Source organism: Panthera uncia, chromosome D1 (assembly GCF_023721935.1).
Source record: "Panthera uncia isolate 11264 chromosome D1, Puncia_PCG_1.0, whole genome shotgun sequence".
Classification (NCBI taxonomy): Eukaryota; Metazoa; Chordata; class Mammalia; order Carnivora; family Felidae; genus Panthera; species Panthera uncia.
The window spans coordinates 25,659,039-25,680,386 of NC_064808.1; the positions used below are offsets into that span (position 1 = coordinate 25,659,039).

Below are 21,348 nucleotides of genomic sequence, written 5' to 3' on the forward strand. Positions count from 1 at the left end.
TGGAGAAACTGATTAAGAGCCAAAACATGCAAGGTCTTTAAATTAAAGACAAATGTATATAAAATTTAATTTAAAAGACAGCCATTAAAAAATTTTAAAGAGGGATGGGGAGGGTGGATTCAGTTAAGAGAATGCACTAAGGGAGAAACGTAGGAGAGACAGATTCAGAAGATATTTGAAAGGCAAAAAACTGTCACAATTTGGTACACACTAAGATATGAGAGGGCAGAGCAGCAGGTGAAGGTGTGTGTCAAGAATTCATCTCAGGTTGCCTGGGTGGCTCAGTCAGTTAAGTGTCAGACTCTTGATTTTGGCTCAGGTCAGGAGATTGAGCCTGGCCCTTGGGCTCCTCGCTGAGCATGAAGCCTGATTAAGATTCTCTCTCCCCCTCTCACTCAAAAACAACAACAAAGACGAATCTCAATTTCCTAGCCTTGAAAACATAGAATATACCTATGTACATAGAATGTATCTATTCCCTAATCGGTCACTATACAGAAAAATAAAATTTCCCAGGACTATATTAAAATATCGTAAAATTACCTCTATTAACAATAAAACTACCAACAACTTTTTCTATGCGAAACATTTCATGTTTTCCTTTCCCCACTTCAGAGGCTCACGACTCAAAACTATTCATTTTAAAAAACTTATGCATGAGGGACCGCCTGGGTGGCTCAGTTGGTTAAGCAACCGACTCTCGATTTAGGCTCAGGTCATGATCTCATGGTTTGTGAGTTCGAGCCCTGGCGTCAAGCTCTAAGCTGACAGCACAGAGCCTGCTTGAGATTCTCTCCCTCTCTTTCTCTGCCTCTCTCTCTCTCAAAATAAATAAATAAGCATACAAAAAAAATCTGAAAACTGAATGCACATAAAAATACTAACTTGAGGGGCGCCTGGGTGGCTCAGTCGGTTAAGCGGCCCACTTCGGCTCAGGTCATGATCTCGCGGTCTGTGAGTTCGAGCCCCGTGTCGGGCTCTGTGCTGACAGCTCAGAACCTGGAGCCTGTTTCAGATTCTGTGTCTCCCTCTCTCTGACCCTCCCCCATTCATGCTCTGTCTCTCTCTGTCTCAAAAATAAATAAATGTTGAAAAAAAAAATTAAAAAAAAAAATACTAACTTGAATACATTAGTAACTTTTCATTAGTTATAAAGATGTTACATTCCTAAGGTAGGTAAACAAGACTAGGCAAAAAACACCATAACAAGATATAAACTTATAGGGGCGCCTGGGTGGCTCAGTCGGTTGAGCGTCCGACTTCAGCTCAGGTCACGATCTCACGGACCGTGAGTTCGAGCCCCGCGTCAGGCTCTGGGCTGATGGCTCAGAGCCTGGAGCCTGCTTCCAGTTCTGTGTCTCCCTCTCTCTCTGCCCCTCCCCCGTTCATGCTCTGTCTCTCTCTGTCTCAAAAATAAATAAACGTTAAAAAAAAAAAAAAAAATTTTTTTTAAAAAGATATAAACTTATACTTTAACCCTTGTTACTCATCAATAACGTTCATGAAAAATTGATCAGGCTTGAACTAAAACTACTTTTTTAAGCTAACAAGTTTATACACGTATGTAAATTTCTTCCTAATAAAACTTCTGTACATATTTGTGGCAAAACTAAAATTAAGAAGACACAAAGATTTCTTTACAAAGAAATACACTAAACAACACAACAAAGAAAATTTTTTTAGTTTATTTTTAATTTTTTTTTTTAATGTTTATCACGGATACATGTGTGGGAGGGGCAGAGAGAGAGCAAGACAGAGAGGATCCCAAGGGGGCTCTGCTCGGACAGCAGAGAGCCCAACATGGGGTTCAAACCCACGAACTATGAGATCATGACCTAAGCCAAAATCAGATACCCAACTGACTGAGCCACCCCAGAGCCCTGAAAAATTCTTAAAAAAAAAAAAAAAAAAAGTTTATTTATTTATTTTGGGGGAGAAAGAATCACAGTGGGGGAAGTGGCAGAGAGCGAGCGAGAAAGAGAATCCCAAGCAGGCTCTGCGCAGCACAGAGCCCTACACAGGACTCAATCTCACGAACTGTGAGACCATGACCTGAGCCAAAATCAAGAGTCAGACATTTAAACGACTGAGCCACCCAGGTGCCTCAAGAAAATTATTTCTTAAATGAAAAGATATAAAAGAGTTGTTTCTTCATATTTGATTTACCCATTTCCTTAAAGCAAATACAATCCAAATTATATCATATAGTTTTGCCAATTAAAGCTTTTAATCCGATTTAATTTTTCACCAAACAGCTAAAAATAAGGTATAAGCACTTTTACCTTAAGATGTTCAAAAATCTACTTCCCTAAACCACCTTTATAAATAGCAAAGATAAGAACCTATTATTTACTAAGAGAATAAACCTAAAATTCCTAATTTACCAATGAAGTGAAGCTTAAATGTCCTTTGTTTTCTTTAAAGTCAATAAACATTGCATATTTGAGGTTAAGGTTTTTAAAAAGCACAAAAGAATTAATGTCCTCAAATTACCAGAAGTCTATGAAAAACTAAGGAAAGATGAAGGCAATGACCATGAGTAAAACGTATGAGGCATAGTAAGTATTTTTTCACAAAATTTCAGCCATAAGGAAAAACCAGTCCCTATCTAATACCAAGAACTCTGGAAAGCCTATTCAGTATTAATCTGTCCACCTCAAGCAGAGAGTAAGTTACAAACAAAATCGTGTTAAGTCAGGGGATTCCCATCTCTACAGATTTATTGATTCATGATGGGTTTTTTTTTTACTTACACACACACACACAGCAGAAAGGAAAAAAAGGAAATAAACCAAAAAGTAAACAGTAGATGAATGTTACTTACACAATTCTAAAAATTTCTCCAATTAACATTACTTTCAAAAAGAAAACTAACTTTTAAAGATTCTCAGTTACAAAATTATATTCTTAGTTACAACAATTATAATACTCACAGGTTGTTCCACATACAGATTTTTCCTTTCCTTCCAGCAAGTCCCATAGGTGAATGGAGGCATGTTCATACTGCTCATTCAACCTTATAATAATAATTAAAAAGCTAATTAATTACCTTTTAGTTGTCAAGCCAACATTTAGAAGTTTCTACTACCAAATACCACTATACCTCAAGCTCATGTCCCGTTCAGGGTCTGCTAATTTGTAGAATTCATCCAACAATGACAATTCCTCTTCAGACAATATTGGCACTCCATTCAATCCTTGCTTCAGATCAGTTCGCACCTCATCATCCCCCAATTTGTCCAAAACATACTGGAGCTCAAGTACAGTTTTTAAACGTTTTTGTTCTGCTTCTTCTCTCATAAGCTGCTCCCGACGTGCAGTCTTCTTTATTGTTTTCTGAATCTGCATAAAAATATTAAGCATAGACGTTAAAATGAATTTCACAAAACTCCCAATTTAGTTCAACCAATTTCATTTCCAATGTAAGACATATTTTACTCGATGAGTTATGTGATCCTGATACACAAAATGCTGATTCCTAACGTACAAATAGAGTTTAATATCTCATAACATCATCTGTTTTAAGCAGATGTTAGAAATTCAGAACACATCTTTCTTTCCCTATAAGGTATTATTGTAACACTAAATGTTGCCAATAAAACAATGTATTTGGGATTTGCTTCAAAATAATCTGGCTGACAGGGAACAAGGGAGTATATCAAACAGGACTGTCCATGAGATAAAAACTGTAGAAGCTGGGTATGGGTACAGAGGTATTCATTATATTCCTTTCTTTAGTTTTGAAATTTTTCATAATAAAAAGTATAAGAATTATAATTTCTAATTAAGAATCCAAGCCAATTAAAAAAGAAACCCGAGTACAGCAAAATAAAAAAAAAATCTTACCTATATCCATCTCCTCTATGGAAAACTGGTCCAAAATTTTCATTTTAAGTACCTACTATCAACTTAAAAAGAGATGCTAAAACCCACCACTGCTTCCTCACAACCCACTGCTAGCATTATATTATCCCAACATTTTGAAAATAGTGACTAAAACTAACTTGTTTTTATGAATAAGGGGATGCTGGCAGAGAAAAAGAAGGTGGCAGAAGACAAATAAATGCTCAGTACACATGTATTTTTCCCACTACTCTTTTCCTAGTACTCGTCTTTTACTTTCTTGTGAAGATTGAAGGGAGAACATCAACCAGACTCAAGTATGTCTCTCTCTTCTCATGTCCAGTGTCAGACTGGGCTCAAAGAATGGTCAGAATTTTAAAGAAAGGTCAATTTTTCAAGAGCCATGAAAGTATCATCCTTCCCACCTTCTTCCCCTTTCTCAAGCCTCACTGGGATAAATTGAGACAGAGAAAACCAAAATAAAGACATACAAAATGTATAATAAAGGGGCGCCTGGGTGGCTCAGTCGGTTAGGCGTCCGATTTCGGCTCAGGTCATGATCTCACAGTTTGTGGGTACAAGCCCTGCGTCGGGCTCTGTGCTGACAGCTCAGAGCCTGGAGCCTGCTTCAGATTCTGTGTCTCCCTCTCTCTCTGCCCCTCTCCCACTCCCGCTCTCTCTCTAAAATAAATAAACATTTAAAAAAATTAAAAAGAAAAAAAAAAGAAATGTATAATAAAGGGAGTAATGGGGGAAGAGACATAGGAGAACAATAAAGTCTACAATAAGACAAATCTATGATGGCAGCAGAGAGGGCAGATTAAATGATATTTAGCAGTTAAGTGGCAAGTGAACAGTACATATGAACAGAGATATGAAATCCAAGCTAGGGCACTCTAGAAAGCTTTCAAGGAGAAAGGGACATAATCTTACTGGGGGTGAGGGGTACAATTTTAGGACAGAGAAGCAGCCACTAGCCAAAGGCAGGAAATATAGGAATAGAGGCAGGAATATGAAATAAGTCAATAAAACCAAAGAAGTAAGATAAAGAATGCCACTCTGAGTAAAATGAGCAGTTCAAGTAAGGAAAATATGAAATCTAGAAAAGGTAGGCTGGAGCTTGATTAAAGAATTCTTGAATACAAAACAAAAAAGGTGTTTAACAATTGTGGGAAAGCGCAATAAAGGATCAGAGTTCAATAAAAAGACTGCCAATGAAGTTAAAGACCCAATGAAAAGTTCCTGAAAATACCAGTGTTAACATAAAAGCAAAGGAGACTACAAGTATTTTCACTTACACAGTGTTAGTAGTTTTAGAAATAGACTGATTCTATTATTAAATTGTATAGCAATCCTACTTCTATAACCCATAAATTTTTTTTTAATCAGAAAGTTAATTGGCCAGGATTCATCTGACCTAAGTGGATCAATTCCCAACTTGGGTGTAAATTAAGTTTCATTTATTCCATTTTGAGGGATACCATCAATATTTTCCAACTTTAATCAAATTTAGTAAGTAATAAGTGCATGAAATATATTAATTATGCATCAAATATTGCTCACAACCCTGAGATGAAGGAGGTACCATTATTATCACCATTTTACAGATTAGAAAAAACTGAAGCAGTGTGACGGCCCCACTCCTCTCCCCCCTTCTCTTTTGATACTACTGGTTCTGTTTGTCTAGAAAACCCTGAGTGATATAGGGATAGACAAGTTAAGTAACTCAAAGTCCTACAACTATTAAGTGGCAGAATCAGGGTTCAAACCAGACAGTATGGTTCCAGAATCAGAACTTTTCATCTCTGTACTGCAATGTCTCTCATCACATAATAAATTGTTTTGTTATTCATTTTACCAAATCAGAGGCAGTTTTGTATTTCAGTGCTTTTAGCCTTTCTCCAAATAAGCTAATACTAATTCAGAAGATTAATTTTCTGATCTCAAGTTTCAAATTATTTGACTTTGCCTGTATTTCATTTTTGTCCTGTTCCCAAAGGTTTCTATCACATCAAAAGATGTATGGGAAAAACACAAAACCACTTTACTTTGTTGGATCACGAGTTGATACAAGAGCAATGTATCCCACTCTGCCACATTCCTTAAGATCCCTAATGGAGACAGTGATTACCAAAAAAAAAAGACCTATTTTCTGATAGTTAACAGAATTATAAGATGGTCATTAGGTATAAAGGAATATACAGAAAATAAATGCCTGCTACATTTATATATACACGTATATACAAGCTAATTTTTTAGAGATCTTCAGGGTATCTCCTATATATATATTTGTCATATCTGAGACTCAGTCCTTTTAAAAGGCACCTTTCAGAGCCCAAACGTCCATCAACTGATGAACAGATAAAGATGTAAAGATGAACGGATCAGTGATGAAAAGGAATAAAATCTTGCCATTTGCAATAACGTAGATGGAACTGGAGGGTATAATGCTAAGTGATATAAGTCAGTCTGGGACTCCTGGGTGGCTCAGTCAGTTAAGTGTCCGACTTCGGCTCAGGTCATGATCTCACGGTTTGTGAGTTCTAGCCCCGCATTGGGCTCTATGCTGACAGCTCAGAGCCTGGGCCTGCAGCCTGCTTTGGATTCTGTGTCTCCCTCTCTCTGCTCCTCCCCCACTCACACTCTCTCTCTCAAAAATAAACAAACATTAAAAAAATTTTTTTAACGTTTAAAAAAAAAAGTCAGTCAGAGAAAGACAGATGTTTTCATTCATACATGGAATTTGAGAAACTAATAGACCATAGGGGAAGAGAAGGAAAAATAAGTTACAGAGAGGCAAACCATAAGAGGCTCTTAAATACAGAGAAGAAACTGAGGGTTGATGGGGGTGGTGAGTTGGCCACTGAGGAGGGCACTTGATGGGATGAGCACTAGTTGTACATATGAATCATGGGAATCTACTCTTGAAGCCAAGACTACACTGTATATACACTGAATGTTACCTAACTTGACAATAAATTATTTTTAAAAATTTTAAAAAGGCATTTTTCAGGTGTTACTTTAAACTTTACAGAACTGGAAAGCATCTTAGATATAATTGGATCCAATCCTCTCATCTTACAAAGAGCTTATCAATCGTAAATAAATAAAATTTTTTGCCTTATTTTTAATATTTCATAAACATATATACATAGTCTTCTACTTACATCTTGACTTAATGCCATGAAACTCCTCTGTAATTCTTTTGCAAACTCCAAGTTATTTGTGACTTCCTGGTACTTAGATACGGCATCCTAAAATAACAAAGACAGAGCCCAACTTTACTGGAAACATAAAGAACCACAAAATTAATTTTCTTATTAAAAATAGTGAGCAGAAAATCTTCAATAAAATGTAGCATCTTTACCAGCTGATCTTGATTAAGCCTTTCCCCTTTGTTCATTCGTTCCTGGTAATCATCAAGCTTGCCCTATGTAAAAAGAAAAAAAGAATTATGCCCCACATTAAAGTATATACCAGCCTAACCGTGCTGAAATAACAAACCCATATAATCCTCTAAGTTTGTCTCAAATCTTGCCCTAAAGATAATTTTTAGTTAACTTCAGTTTAACTTTGTGCATAAAATAACTTAGTTTAATAGTGCGCTAAAATATGAATGCAGATACTCCAGCCCCCGCTGAATAATAACCAAATTCTATAGTATAAGCCAATGACATGATACAACACTGTTTATTTAGGTTTCTCAAAAGAGATATGCATCAGATGGCCTGCACAAATGGTTCCTACCAACATGGGTGAAGGCCACAATTTGGTTATGATCCTACTTACACAGAAGCATATCAGACATTTTATAATGTTAAATTCTTATCCCTTCCTCACCCCCTGCCTCACCTCACTTCCTCACTTCGTGTGACTAAGTGATATAAAAAGAGTGTATTTTCCCTGAAAAAAACCCATGTGCATACTGTCTTTGATAGGCCTCATCCATTTCTCTTGAACAACATGATACTCCAAGCTATCACATCACCTATGGATAGTACATTACTCAACAGCTTTGCTTTCTTTTCTCACAAATGGAATTAAATATGACAGTGGGACAGAAAATTAACCTCTGGTTTAAGTCATCTTTTTCCTCCAACTAAAATGAAAATGTTGGCAGTTTCCCAGGCTATTATTAGATAAGACCCCAAAGAAAAGATACTCAGGTAATACAATAGTCAAAAATTCTTGACAATTCTTGATAGTAGTCAAGTTATTGTTTTAAAGGTCAGAGGAGCAGGAATAAGTAGAAACCTAAATTAAAGGGGACAAATTTTTAAATTAATATAATCACAATAAATTATGAACATATATTGTTCCTCACCCTTAGTAATAATAAAATTAGCCACGAAACACAAAATCTGATAAAATGCATTCAGGGTCAAGAAACAAGTTTAAAAATAATACTAAAAAGTTGTTTTAGGTCAAATCATCCATTTTCTTTGCACCAGAACCATTAGTCAACTTGCATAACCATTCCACCCTAAATTAAAAGCCTAACAATTCCTTAGTTATCCTAGAGGCAAATAAAACCAAAATAAACATTAAAACATTAAAGGCTGATCCAAGTACCCAATTTTATGCTTAAGTAGACTATTTCACACAATGACCTCCGGCTGAAGAGGTATAAAATTCAAGTCTACCAGTTGAAAAATGGAAGTTTTTTCTACACTGATCTGACAGGCCTAATTCCAGGTAAAAAAGATAAGCTCAACTGTCTCGGAACACTCTCTGAGGATGAATAAAGACAACTCACTCATTTTTTAAAAGGGTAGGCTATTTTAAAGAAAAAAACAAACAAGATTTGCTTTTAATGATGACTTAGGGTATAATAGCACTTTATTATAGTCAGGATTCCTCTATTTAGAAATATACAGATAACAGAAGATATGCAAATGGAAAGAGGGCCTGAAATGTAGTGCTAGTAGAGTAAAAATTCTGAATTCACTGCTAGGCAAAAGAAAAACTGCTATTAGCTCATACCTAGCATTTATTATCTTCCTTTTTCATACATTCTTCAAAGAAACTGTTGCTAAATCTAAAAATAATACACAGTTGAGTGCAGTATATATCCCTTACAGGGTAGAGTTTTACATACCTAGCTTAGCTCTATCATTTAATGTCTTACAAATTTAAAACCATACATGCCAATCAAAATGGATGTCAAATCGAATTCCTAAATCATGATGGTTTATATGCAAAAATATATATGAAAAGCTTTTTTAATGTTAAGAATGTACCTGAGTGGTAGAACTATAGGTGGAACTCTTTTCCTTTTGCTTTTGTTTTGTACACTTAGATATCCTGCAATGAACATATAGTTTGTATAATAAAAAAATTATAATTTCATCCTATAAAAAAGTTATTAAGGGGCGCCTGGGTGGCTCAGTCGGTTGAGCATCCGACTTCGGCTCAGGTCACGATCTCGCGGTCCGTGAGTTCGAGCCCCGCGTCGGGCTCTGGGCTGATGGCTCAGAGCCTGGAGCCTGCTTCCGATTCTGTGTCTCCCTCTCTCTCTGCCCCTCCCCCGTTCATGCTCTGTCTCTCTCTGTCTCAAAAATAAATAAAACGTTAAAAAAATAAATAAAAATAAAAAAATAAAATAAAAAAGTTATTAAGATTGGCAGATTTTAGGATACTGCCAAGACTTTAACCTATAATAATCTTTGAATATGAATCTATACTATCCTATAGTTGGGCAAGCTACCCTAAAGGAGAAAAGCTCCAAGGGCACCTGCGTGGCTCAGCTGGTTAAGCGTCCAGCTCTTGGTTTTGGCTCAAGTCATGATCTCATGGTTCATGAGTTTGAGCCACACACTGGACTCCAAGCTGACAGTGAGGAGCCTGCTTGGAATTCTCTCCCTCTCTCTGCCCCTCCCCCACCTTCTCTCTCTCAAAATAAATAACCTTTAGAGAAAAGCAAAGCTCCAATTTTCTACACAGTATCAAATTTAGTATTTATCCAACCCAAACTCTACAGCAGATTGCATTTTCCAAAAATGGCCACATCTGTAGCTCTACATACTGTTCACTGCACCATTAAGAACTAGTCCAATTCCCCTGCCATTGTACTAAGTGGGGTTCAACCAACAGAGTACAGTGGAAGTGATCCTGTACAACTTCCAAGGCTGTGTCATAAAAGCAATGTATCTCTGTCCTATTTGCTAGTCACTAAAAACATTTGGAGTCCCAAGCTATCATTTAAGAAGTCCAATAACCCTTCTCGCGGTTTGTGGGTTCAAGCCCCGCATCAGGCTCTGTGCTAACAGCTCAGAGCCTGGAGCCTGCTTCGGATTCTGTGTCTCCCTCTCTCTCTGTCCCTCCCCTGCTCATGCTCTGCCTCTCTCTCTCTCAAAAAATAAATAAAACATTTTAAAAAATAAAAATAAATAAAAGATGTCCAACAACCCTGAGGTTGCCATGCTATGAGGAGGCCAAGCCATGAAGAGGTCTTATTTAAGAATTCTGGTCAGCAATCCTAGTGTTAGAATCATAGCCCAAGCACCAGACATGAAGCAAACAAGCATTAGTCTTCCCAGCTGAGGCCCCGGGAATCATTAGCGCAGAGACACCAACCCCACTGTGTGTCCTGTCTGAATCCCTAACAGGCAGAATGTGTGCGTAATAAAATGGAGTAAGTTTTGGAGTAATTTATCACACAGGAGTAACTGGAACAAGGGTAAAAGAGAAATCAAAAGAAAGGGAAAGCAGCTGCTATGCAAAACTCAGTTTCACAGTACACATCTTCATGAAATACCGTCACCAAAAAATAGGCAAAAGGACTCTGTGCAGCCAAAACAAAGATCTATTTCATTAGAACTCGTACATCTGTTTCTTTTGATTTTTATATTGCTATAACAGGTTTCAAATTTATCAATTCATAACAATTTAAGAGCCATAATTGAAAAAAAATTTTTTTAATGTTATTTTTGAGAGAGAGCGTGCGCAAGCGGGGGAGGGACAGAGGGAGACAAAGAATCTGAAGCAGGCTCCAGGCTCTGAGCTGTCAGCACAGAGCCCAATGCAGGGCTTAAACCTACAGACTACAAGATCATGACCTGAGCCAAAGTTGGACATTTAACCGACTGAGCCACCCAGGCACCCCAAGAGCCCTAATTTTGAAAGGAAGGACTGCCACTAACACCACAAGAAATGACAGTTCACTGTGACAGAAGAAATATGTTCAAAAATCATGACATAACTTAAAAATCTCAAGGGTCTTTAACAGAAGATTTTCAAAAGCAGACCACACTTCCTTATATCTGGTAAGATGAATTAATACAGCTATAGTGTCCAATAAAAAAAAATGTTATTAATCAAATGAATGGAAACTACAGGTCTTTCATGAACATTTTTCTAACCATAATAAAACAAAAGTTTCATTACAGCTTTACATTTGTTCCTCTATATAGCCATTAACACTTGCTATATTACTGTTATAAATATCCCGTCCCCTTGTCCTTACCCGACCTTTAAAAAAGCAAGATGCTGAGTCTGATCAAAGTGCCTAATAAACAGCTCTCATTTGAGGAAACTCAAAACTTACTAATAAGACTGCAAAGACAATGAAAAAAGTGTTCTACATTAAAAGGCACGAGGTGTTTTTTTTTTTCCTTTGTCCATATAATACAGGATCTCCTGGTTGCTTGGGTGTATAAGACTTTCATCACCATGAAATTTGAACTAAAGTCACCTCTGTTCACTATTACACATAATTAACTCTACATAGCAGAGACCCTGTATTAGTCTACAAGTCAGTGATTTCCAAAGTGTGGTCCTCAAACCAGCAATACATCAGCAACAGCTAGGAACTTGTTAGAAATGTGAATTCTCAGGGTACCTGGCTGGTTCAGTTGGTGGAGCATGCGACTTCGATCTTGGGGTTGTTGAGTTAGAGCCCACGCTGGGTATAGAAATTACTTTTACAGGGGCGACTGGGTGGCGCAGTCGGTTAAGCGTCCGACTTCAGCCAGGTCGCGATCTCGCGGTCCGTGGGTTCGAGCCCCGCGTCGGGTTCTGGGCTGATGGCTCGGAGCCTGGAGCCTGTTTCCGATTCTGTGTCTCCCTCTCTCTCTGACCCTCCCCCGTTCATGCTCTGTCTCTCTCTGTCCCAAAAATAAATAAAAAACGTTGACAAAAAAAAAATTAAAAAAAAAAAAAAAAAAGAAATTACTTTTACAAAATTAATTTTTTTTTTTTTTGAGAGAGAGAATGAGAGGCAGAGAGAGAGAATCCCAAGCAGGTTCTGCACTGCCATCACAGAGCCCGATGTGGGATTCGAACTCACAAACCATGAGATCATGACCTGATCTGAAATCAAAGGTCGGATGTTTAACCAACAGAGTCACCCAGGCACTCCCCCACCAAAATTAAATCTTTAAAAAAGAAAAATGACATGTAAATTCTCAGGCACCACCCCAGACGTATTAAATCAGAAACTCTGGGGGGCAGGACCCAGCAATCTGTGTTTTAACAAGCCTTCTGGTTAATTCTAATGTGTGCTTAAGTTTGAGAAACACTAACCTAGATCAAATACATTGCAATTCACTTGTAATAGTTGAGTCTTAGAAATAAGAAATTATTCTGAATCACACAACCAATACAAACTGTGACCATAAAACACATTATATGGCAACCTCAATTTGGTTAAAGGTTTAACATTAAACAACTCCGAAAACTTGTTGAATAGTGGTTTTCTAAACCAGCTTATAAATCTATTGAACCTAGTCATTAGTTACACAAGAAAAAATCCATTTATGATCCAAACATTGAACGGGTACCATCTTCCATTCATAAATACTACTTTTATTAAGTTCTGCATTGTGAGCCAAGCTCCAGAAGTTTAGAGCACTTAAACTCACTGGTGAGTGCCAAATTTTGCACTAGAAACAGAAAGCCTCATAGGAAAATCAACTGGTTTAATTTTCTACCTTTGAAAATGAGGTTGGTTTGCAATCTCAGCTCACTCCTAAGTAGCTTTCAGAGATCTCAAAAAGAAAAAAAAAAAAGGATGTATCTGCACTAGTCTCATGAGTAGACTACTCAAAGACAAACTTCTTTCATATTGTCACATCCCATCCAAATGGCTTAAATTAAGTCCAAGTAGAAAAACTTTGCATTTGAGGTTAAAATTTGCAGTATGAACTAAATCAATATATAAATAAACTGCCTTTCACAATGACTGATCCAACATGAACTCCGATGAACGCAAAGGGGCAAGGATAGGAGCAAAGGGCTCCAGACAAACACAGCTTTTTTTTTTCTTCCCTAAGCTAGAACATGGCTGCCTAACACCTAGTTAATAAATTGGCTGTTACACATATCATCCACATAAAATGAACATTAAGTATTTTTTTCTAGAAAATGGAGTTGTTTTCCTAGCATAAAAGGAAATCTTTATCAAAGAGCCTATCACGAAACTGGTAACAAAAACCTGCTCTCTTACATTCTATCTGGAAATAATTATTTAGAAATTCTTATTTAGGGCTCCTTTTCAAACTACTGAGCATCCTAAGAGTATTAAAGATTCACTTATAGCACCACATATGATTAAGATAAAAATCAGGCCATTTCCCAGATTATCTGGTCTCTAAAGGGGAACCATAGTATGGAGATGTGACTATGCCCAGTAAATGTCAAAAGATTATATGTATATGTGGTCCTGACAAATAATTACCCAAGAAGTACAGCCCAGTTCTATCCCCTATCTCCTGTTTCTTTGTTGCTTTTAATAGCTGACAGTATTCACTACGTGACATTCAAATTTTAAATATCAGGTAGCTAACCCTATCAGCAAGGACTATTATCAATCATATTTCACCTAATTAGAAACTGAAAGGGCAGTTAGTAACTTGCCTAAGGTCATAAATCCCAGAAAAATCATTTGTGCCTCATTACACCCCTCTTTTTTGTCACTCTGGATTCTAGCCATTGCTACGTTTCATTTTTGTCCTGCTGCTGTTTTCCTCCCTTCCTTTCACCAGAGTAAAAATTAGGTGACTTAATCGCAGTACACCTAGATCTTCCACTCTTCCCAAAGATTTTTTCACCACCACCAAAGTTACTTAACTGAAATGGTTTTTAAAAATTCAATACAGTGCTGTGAGGATGCCAATGATGAATATCCAGAACAGCTATCCTCCTGAGCTTTCCTTCCTTCCTGTTAGATCTGAAATTCCATAAATGAATAAAGAAAACATTTTTTTAAATTACACAATTAAAAAGAAATAGCAAAGGAGAGACTCCAAAAAACCAAATTCCTTAACTAGACAATTATAAACAGTCACAACAAGAAAGATTAGGAGGGGACAACATCTGAAAAAACTAGCTTAGCTACCCAAGAAACTGTACCTTCTGTTCTGAATTAAGAAGATCTCCACACTGAGACAGAAAATTTAAAAATAAAGCCTAAAATAACAAAAGTAGTAAGAGCACCCATCTAGAAGCTATTTTGTGTCTCCAGGCCAAATAAATCACTTCTCAGTACTGAAAACCTATCGAAAGACAAATGTAAAAACAAAAGATAAAGATTTTTCTTGTCAACTTTCCATAATCTTCAGTGGACTTTCTAGACATTATTTCAAGTCCCCAATCCCTACATTCCCTGTTCTTCACCTAGAAACATCAGTTCTGACTTTGCCCATATAATGGTAGGCAGCTGACTGCCTCCTGTTCACTCTCCACCAGTTCAACTGACAATTAGTTGCTAATAAACTTCACAGGAGACAGGAAAGACCGTAAGAAACAAAAGTTTCCTCAATTATAAAAAGGAGGGTAGAGAGAACATATAGTACAATCCATAGATGATCCCTAACAGTGCTCATGTAGCAGAAGTCAGCATTCTACCAGGCCCTAGAAGACTGATTAATGCAGAAACTGAATGAACACTTGTCAAGAATGCAGGATTTCTTAACACTAAGAATAGTAAGAGGATGCTAAATTAGGTGTTTTCTTTTTTGTTTTTTTTAATATTTTTTAAGCTTATTTTTTTACTTATTTTGAGAGACACCAAGACAGCATGAGTGGGGAAGGGGCAGAGAGGGAGAGAATCCCATCAGGCTCAAAGCCTGATGTGGGGCTTGAACTCACAAAACCGCAAGATCATGACCTGAGCCAAAACCGAGGGTCAGACACTTAACCAACTGAGCCACCCAGGTGCTCCTAAATTAGAGGTTTTCTAAGACAATTTGTAAGATAATCTTTCGAGCAAATAAGTAACCAGGAGTTTAACTTGATAAAACTTTTGTCCAACTAAAAAGGGGAAAAAAAGGTAACAGATAATCCTTATTCCTTATCCATGGTTGTAATTATGCAGTTAAGCCTGAATGAATGGAAGCAGCTAACCCTAGTAGGAAAACAAAAAAAGGATAATTTCGAAGAGTTCCGGCATCACCCACTTTGAATTCTTAAGTCTAAATATTGTGCATCTGAAAAACAAATGATTATCAATAATCTTAACAAGTATCTTTTGAATTATTAGTTGCTTTAACCAAACTACTCAGTAGGGTGAGTATAGTACATTCATTACATGAATGATTTAGAAACTCTATTCAGAGTTCAATGTTAAAAGATGAGAACTGTAATTCACTTAAAATGGAGACCAAAAGGTTTTTTCCCAATGATTAAAGTATATTTCAGTTATTTCTATGTCTGGATAACAATATTAAGGGGAATACAATGAAAATTTCTAATCATTTACAATGGTTCAAATACAAAGAATCATCTATTCTCCTTCCTAAGACTATTTACAAATTGTGCTTATAGCACCAAGATTTTAGAAGTGCTCAACTTGCAGGGGGTGCCTGGGTGGCTCAGTCAGTTAAGCATCCAACTTCCGCTTAGGTCATGATCTCAAGGGTCATGGTTTCAAGGCCCGCATCAGGCTCCGTGCTGAGCTTGGAGCCTGGAGTCTGGAGCCTGATTCAGATTCTGTGTCTCCCTCTCTCTCTCTCTGCCGCTCCACTTCTTGGGCTTTGTGTGTGTGTCTCTCTCTCTCAAAAATAAATATTTTTTTTAAAAAATTATAAAAGTGCTCTACCTGCCTAATCAACTCTACTCGCTTAAAAAATACATCAAAAGAAAATTCTTCAGGAAAAATTCCATCTCAGTAAAAACACTGAAGTAAATAGCTCTGTACAAAAAGCATTTTCTCCCTCATGGGTTAATCCGTCTTAACCGGATTTTACTGATGAAGCTACAAATATTTCTATATAATGATTCAGTCAAACTAACAAATATTTAGCATTTACCATGTGTAAGGCCCAATACGCTGTCATTCATACTCCCCAAGGAGCTTAACTACCTATTTAGAAAAACACATAAGGTAAGAGCATAAGACAATACAAAATGTCAAGGAAGTGTAGAGACAATAGGTGGTACAGGAAGTTAAAGGAAACAGCATCCTTTAGCTGAGCACAGCCAAAAAGCACACCTTCCCTTTTCCTCAGGAAATATGAATTCTGAACTCTGCCCAATAAAGTCTCTGTCATGTATGTTTTTACACACAATACTCTATCCAACAAAAGCACTGGTACAGCTAGGGGGAGAAATAAAGAAATGAGCAGAAGCCAAGCAATTTACAATTCCAACTTTGGCTGATACTGTCTCTTCTGCTACTCCTCTTACTCTTCTCTACTGCTTACATACAATTCACTGCCACCAGAAAAACGGACCAATTACTAAAAAATATCCAAAGCCTGTAATACAAGAATATGGAAAGGTTGACACACCTCCTACTGCTTTACTGGTAACACTTTTCCCAAATTATCTGGTCTACGACATACCAAGCCTGCATTAAGACGGACCAGTGTGCATCAGGGCTTACTTAAGCACAAAGAGAAACATCAGAATTTAAACTTTAAAAGTTCATTTCATTACAACAATACAGATGTCCCAATGACACCTGATACAATGGGGCTTTACTTGTACTGTTTTTCTCAAGACCCATTACCTGGACAGCCTAAAAACACAATTTAACAAGATACAAATAAAGGTCTAACAATGAAGAAATAAAAAGCTTTTTCCTTTTGCTTTCAGCACTTTAAAACAGAGGAACTCTAAAATTAAAAAAGATTTAAGTTAAAGCCTTCACCTGGTTCTACAGTATTGGCTTAAACATAAAAAATACTTACGTTGCAGAAAATTACAAATTCTAATCTTTCCCATAAAACCAGAGACCTTAGAATTCACTCTTTCCAAACTGGTTGACTTTACATGGGCATCTGAATGAACTCTTCCATAAAATGAATTAGAATAAATTCTAAGATGACTTTAAGGCCTTAAATGATCTTAGATTCTATTAACAGTATAACAATAAGATCGACACCAGGTTGTTATAATTTTAACCTTTGAAAGAATTTAATTTTTTTAAAAGATGAAACAGTACTAATCTTCCTCTCCTCCTAAATGTAAACTAAGGTATTAATTACATAAAATTATAACAAACTGTATGTTTAATCTCTAAGTCACACAAAATGTATTCTAATACAAATATTTGCCACATGGGAATTTTCTAGAGTAAAACAACATGGTCAGGTTAAACCAATTCATTCTCATTATAATACTTGGGATTCTACTCTCATGCAAGAAAAAGATACTTATAATTATTACACGAGGAAATTCACATCTTTTCCTTTTTAAATTCAAATTTTAAATACTTCTCTTTCTCTCTCTCTCCCTAACACACACACACACACACACACACACACACACACACACACACCCAGGCAGGCAAGCAGAGAGAAACAAATGAAGCATTATAAATGTTTGGGTTTTTTTTTTTTTTTCCTGTGACAAGGTGAATGCAAAACAAAGTAATCTTGCCCTCTGCATTGCAGAGAAATAGTTCATGCAACCAATGGGAGAAGCGGATACATCAGCAATTTCAACTGTCAAGAAAAACTTCAGATGTTAGCCCCAAGGAAAGATTTTACTTATAAAATAGTTGAGAATATTATTTCAAAATACTTAGCAAAGAAATTCTGTAGAAAAGCTGCATTGAAAATTCTAAGTAGAGGCACACTGCAATGCTCTAAAAAGAAATGTTATCCTAACAATGATAGCATCTTTTTTCAGTAAATTAACTAAAAAGATCTAAAGAGCAAAAAAGACTTGAGAGAGTAGATGAAAAACAGTACACTTTGGCTATCTGTCTTGGTCACATATTGGTTACAAAGCTGTCAGACTGCTCTGCAAGAGAACAGTGGTTAATCTTTCACCTACCAAAATCACTAGTGTCTAGACCTATTATACTTACAAAAAGCATGAAAATTTTAAATGTCATCTATTTAAACATCCTTTATTCTACATCAAAACTGATTACATCTCACCATATAAATAAGCTCTCTCTTCAGTGAAAATTAAAAGTTGTTTTCAAAATAACATCTTGCCTAGCCTATAGCCCTGTTCTATACCAACAAACTGATGAAGAAAACTTGGCAATTTCTATTACTTATAAAAATTAAAAGATTTGTAAATGGAGTTTTGCACTTGATTCTTTTGATTATAACTGCATTTCTTCTGTTTGCTAAGCACATACATAGTATAGTCTTTATAAACCCAAATTTCAAAAACTACCAGGCGATTTAGTTGCATTACATAATAGGATATTTCATTAATGTTAAGCATGCATTCTTACTGAACAGATGCTTAGCTTTCTTCTAATGGCTTGACTTATCAGAAAATTAACAAATACTTTGTTTTTTTAAATGAAGTACAATAAAATTACTGCAATTCTCCAAGTCTTAAACTAAGTGATAATACACATCTAGTAGTAATTTTGGTCAGGACACTTGATTTTAGAATCCATTAAAAAAGAGATTTTGGGGCACCTGGGTGGCTCAGTTGGTTAAGTGTCCGACTTCAGCTCAGGTCATGAATTTGCAGTCATGAGTTCGAGCCCCACAACAGGCTCTGTGCTGAAGGCTTTGGAGCCTGGAGCCTGCTTTGGATTCATGTCTCCCTCTCTGCTCCTCCCCAGCTCCCGCTCCGTCTCTCTGTCTCTCTCTCTCAAAAATAAATAAAGATTAAAAAAAAAAAAAAAGATTTTGTCCTGAAGACCGTTATGAATAGGTCAAGTCTAAAATATAGCTCAAACAGAAGTTGCTAAATGGACTGAAATAAAAAGAAACCCAGTTATTTATAAATACCATCTTCCTTTACTGCATAAAGGTTTATAAAGATTCAAAACTGACTTGTAAAGCAAATCCTATTTTAGGTTTATTAGAAATGCTCACTACTGAAAAATTAATGTTTTGAAAAAAATCACATTTTCATACAGTAAATCTAGATATAGAAAAAATGCAATATAAACTAGAAACCAGATGTGCTTAGAGAAAAATCCAAAATCCTTAAGTCTCTCAAAAAGTAAAACTTAATTTCAATAGTAGTTAGGTCACAACATACTGCCAACTTAGCTATTTAACAAGTAGGTAGCTCAGTGTGTGAGTTACCAAAAAGTTTACCTGTAATTTGACCTTTCTATTCCCTAGCACTCAAGACAATAAGACCAAAAAAAAAAAAAAAAAGACGAAATACTTCTGTTACTTTGTGAGGTTTTTTTCCTCCACCATTACAAGAGAACTTTTCAGTATTTACTAGCCTAAGTCCGTAATTACTTTCTCTTCTATGGGGGTGGGGGTGGCAGGTGTTAGGCAATGTATACAATATAAACCCATACACAAGTGACCTGTCATTGTTCAGGTCCTCATGGGGCTTAAAAACTAATTTTTTTCCATACTCATTTGGAGCACTAGAATCAGTCATATCATAACTAAATTGGTTGCTAATCAGTACCTGACTTTACATTAAGGGCTTTGAAAAATTACTTTTTAGTCATTAAAATATAAATATCTACATTTATATGTCTATAGTTAACATTTACTACATCATTACTATTTTTGATTCCTATCCTAGAAGAATTCTGAAAATTAAACCACTCAGGCATCAACCAGATTGACGGGATTTATTTGTAGCAAGAGGTTTTAAAGATTCCTAAATCTTGATTCAGATGGCAGACTCAGAAGATACTGGCCTTGGGCATGCTTATTCCAATAGGTATTTAAATGCAACTACTTTACAAGTAAAATACTTTTGTTGCTTTGCTGATATTGATTCATCTATTACTTTTATCATTTATAATAAACTACACTTGTTTATCAAAATAGAGTATCACCAAAAGGTAGGAGACATCCACAATTAGTGCATCTCTCGATTTCAAATAAAAGCTAAGAAATTCAAGTAATATTCCCAGTAGAAAAAATGAGACAGATTAGTACCTAATCTAAAAATGTCTTTTAAAACTCCCAAAAACTATAAAATCAATTAAACAAGCAATTAAAGTAATTAAGGCCTAAATGTCACCATTTTCTTCAAGTTATCTGGCCCAAATTTTAAATAGCTACTATCTCAATCAACATCTTAAGTAACACTGTTAGGTGGGTGACTAAATAAACATTCTTAAATGACTTCTTCAAAATTCAAGATGTTTTATAATAAATGTCTTACTAGAAGCAGACAAACGAAAGTTATCCAAGCAAAGTTATTTTTCTTAAGGTAAAAGGCAAAAAGTTTGCATAATAGTCACAGATGTAATTATCCAATTTTTCATACTACTTACTGATTTGCTTCTCCCTTTCTACCTCCAGTCTTACTGAAGGTGGAATTATTCACTCTGCCGAGACCCTTTCTCTACATATGTACACACCCACACAGGAACGCACACACCCACACACACACACACACACACACACACACACACACGTGCCGCTCCAAACAGAGTTGGTACACTGTCCTGCACTGAAAACATAAAACAAAAGGCCTACTTGAAGATAAACCTCACGGTGTGACCTAGAATGGCAAACTATTGAATCCAAAAAATTGTGGGTGTGGCTCGACTGTTTTTCGGAGGGGGGGCGAGGAAGGCCAGCCGGGGCGGCTGCCTGGTCTCTGCCCTCCCCCTCTGCTTTCGCTTTGTGCTCACAATGCAGCTCCTGTAAAGCGCTTCCCTCTCCTCGCAGCCGCCGCCATGTTAGACGCTCTCTCCATGTGCCCGGAGACCCGGCGATCCCCTCGGTCTAACACGGACCCACGCCCCCCAACGAATCTCGATCGTGGCCGTCTCCCTCCCATCCCTCTCTAAAGTCCCGGAGGGGCAAAGAGCCGCCGCAGAAAATCTTCTCGGGATCGAGTTGAGCTTGAGGCTCAGGGGGGCACCTAGACAATTGAAACAAAGAAGGAAACGTGGGGGCGCCCGTCAGATGGGGGCGGGGGGGGTAGCAAATCGAAGACACACTCAAAAGGGGCCTGACACAGAAGCAATTCTGGGTGAAATCACACTTCTCTCCCAAGAGAGGTGAGGGCACACCGAACAGGCCTCAAGTACATGGTAACCGAGCGGACCAACCCCACGACTGTAGGACATAGGCCGCCCCAACTCCACGAGGCGGTGGGTTGAGCCCTGAGCCCCCTCACCGGACCCCTTCATTTCTCCCCGCTGGCCCTCGTCAA

At 37.0% G+C, this 21,348-nt stretch overlaps 1 protein-coding gene across 2 annotated transcripts in view; it reads right to left on the reverse strand.

Moving 5' to 3' along the window:
* CAPRIN1 (cell cycle associated protein 1) overlaps window positions 1–21,348 on the reverse strand; it is a 38,063-nt gene that overhangs the window by 14,089 nt on the left and 2,626 nt on the right. For both annotated transcript variants that reach the window (XM_049648460.1, XM_049648455.1), the window contains exons 3-6: window positions 7,211–7,273; window positions 7,011–7,097; window positions 3,104–3,342; window positions 2,934–3,016 (exon numbers count right to left, since the gene is read on the reverse strand). In XM_049648460.1, coding sequence (XP_049504417.1) covers window positions 2,934–3,016; window positions 3,104–3,342; window positions 7,011–7,097; window positions 7,211–7,273 — 472 coding nt within the window. The remainder of the gene's footprint in view (window positions 1–2,933; window positions 3,017–3,103; window positions 3,343–7,010; window positions 7,098–7,210; window positions 7,274–21,348) is intronic.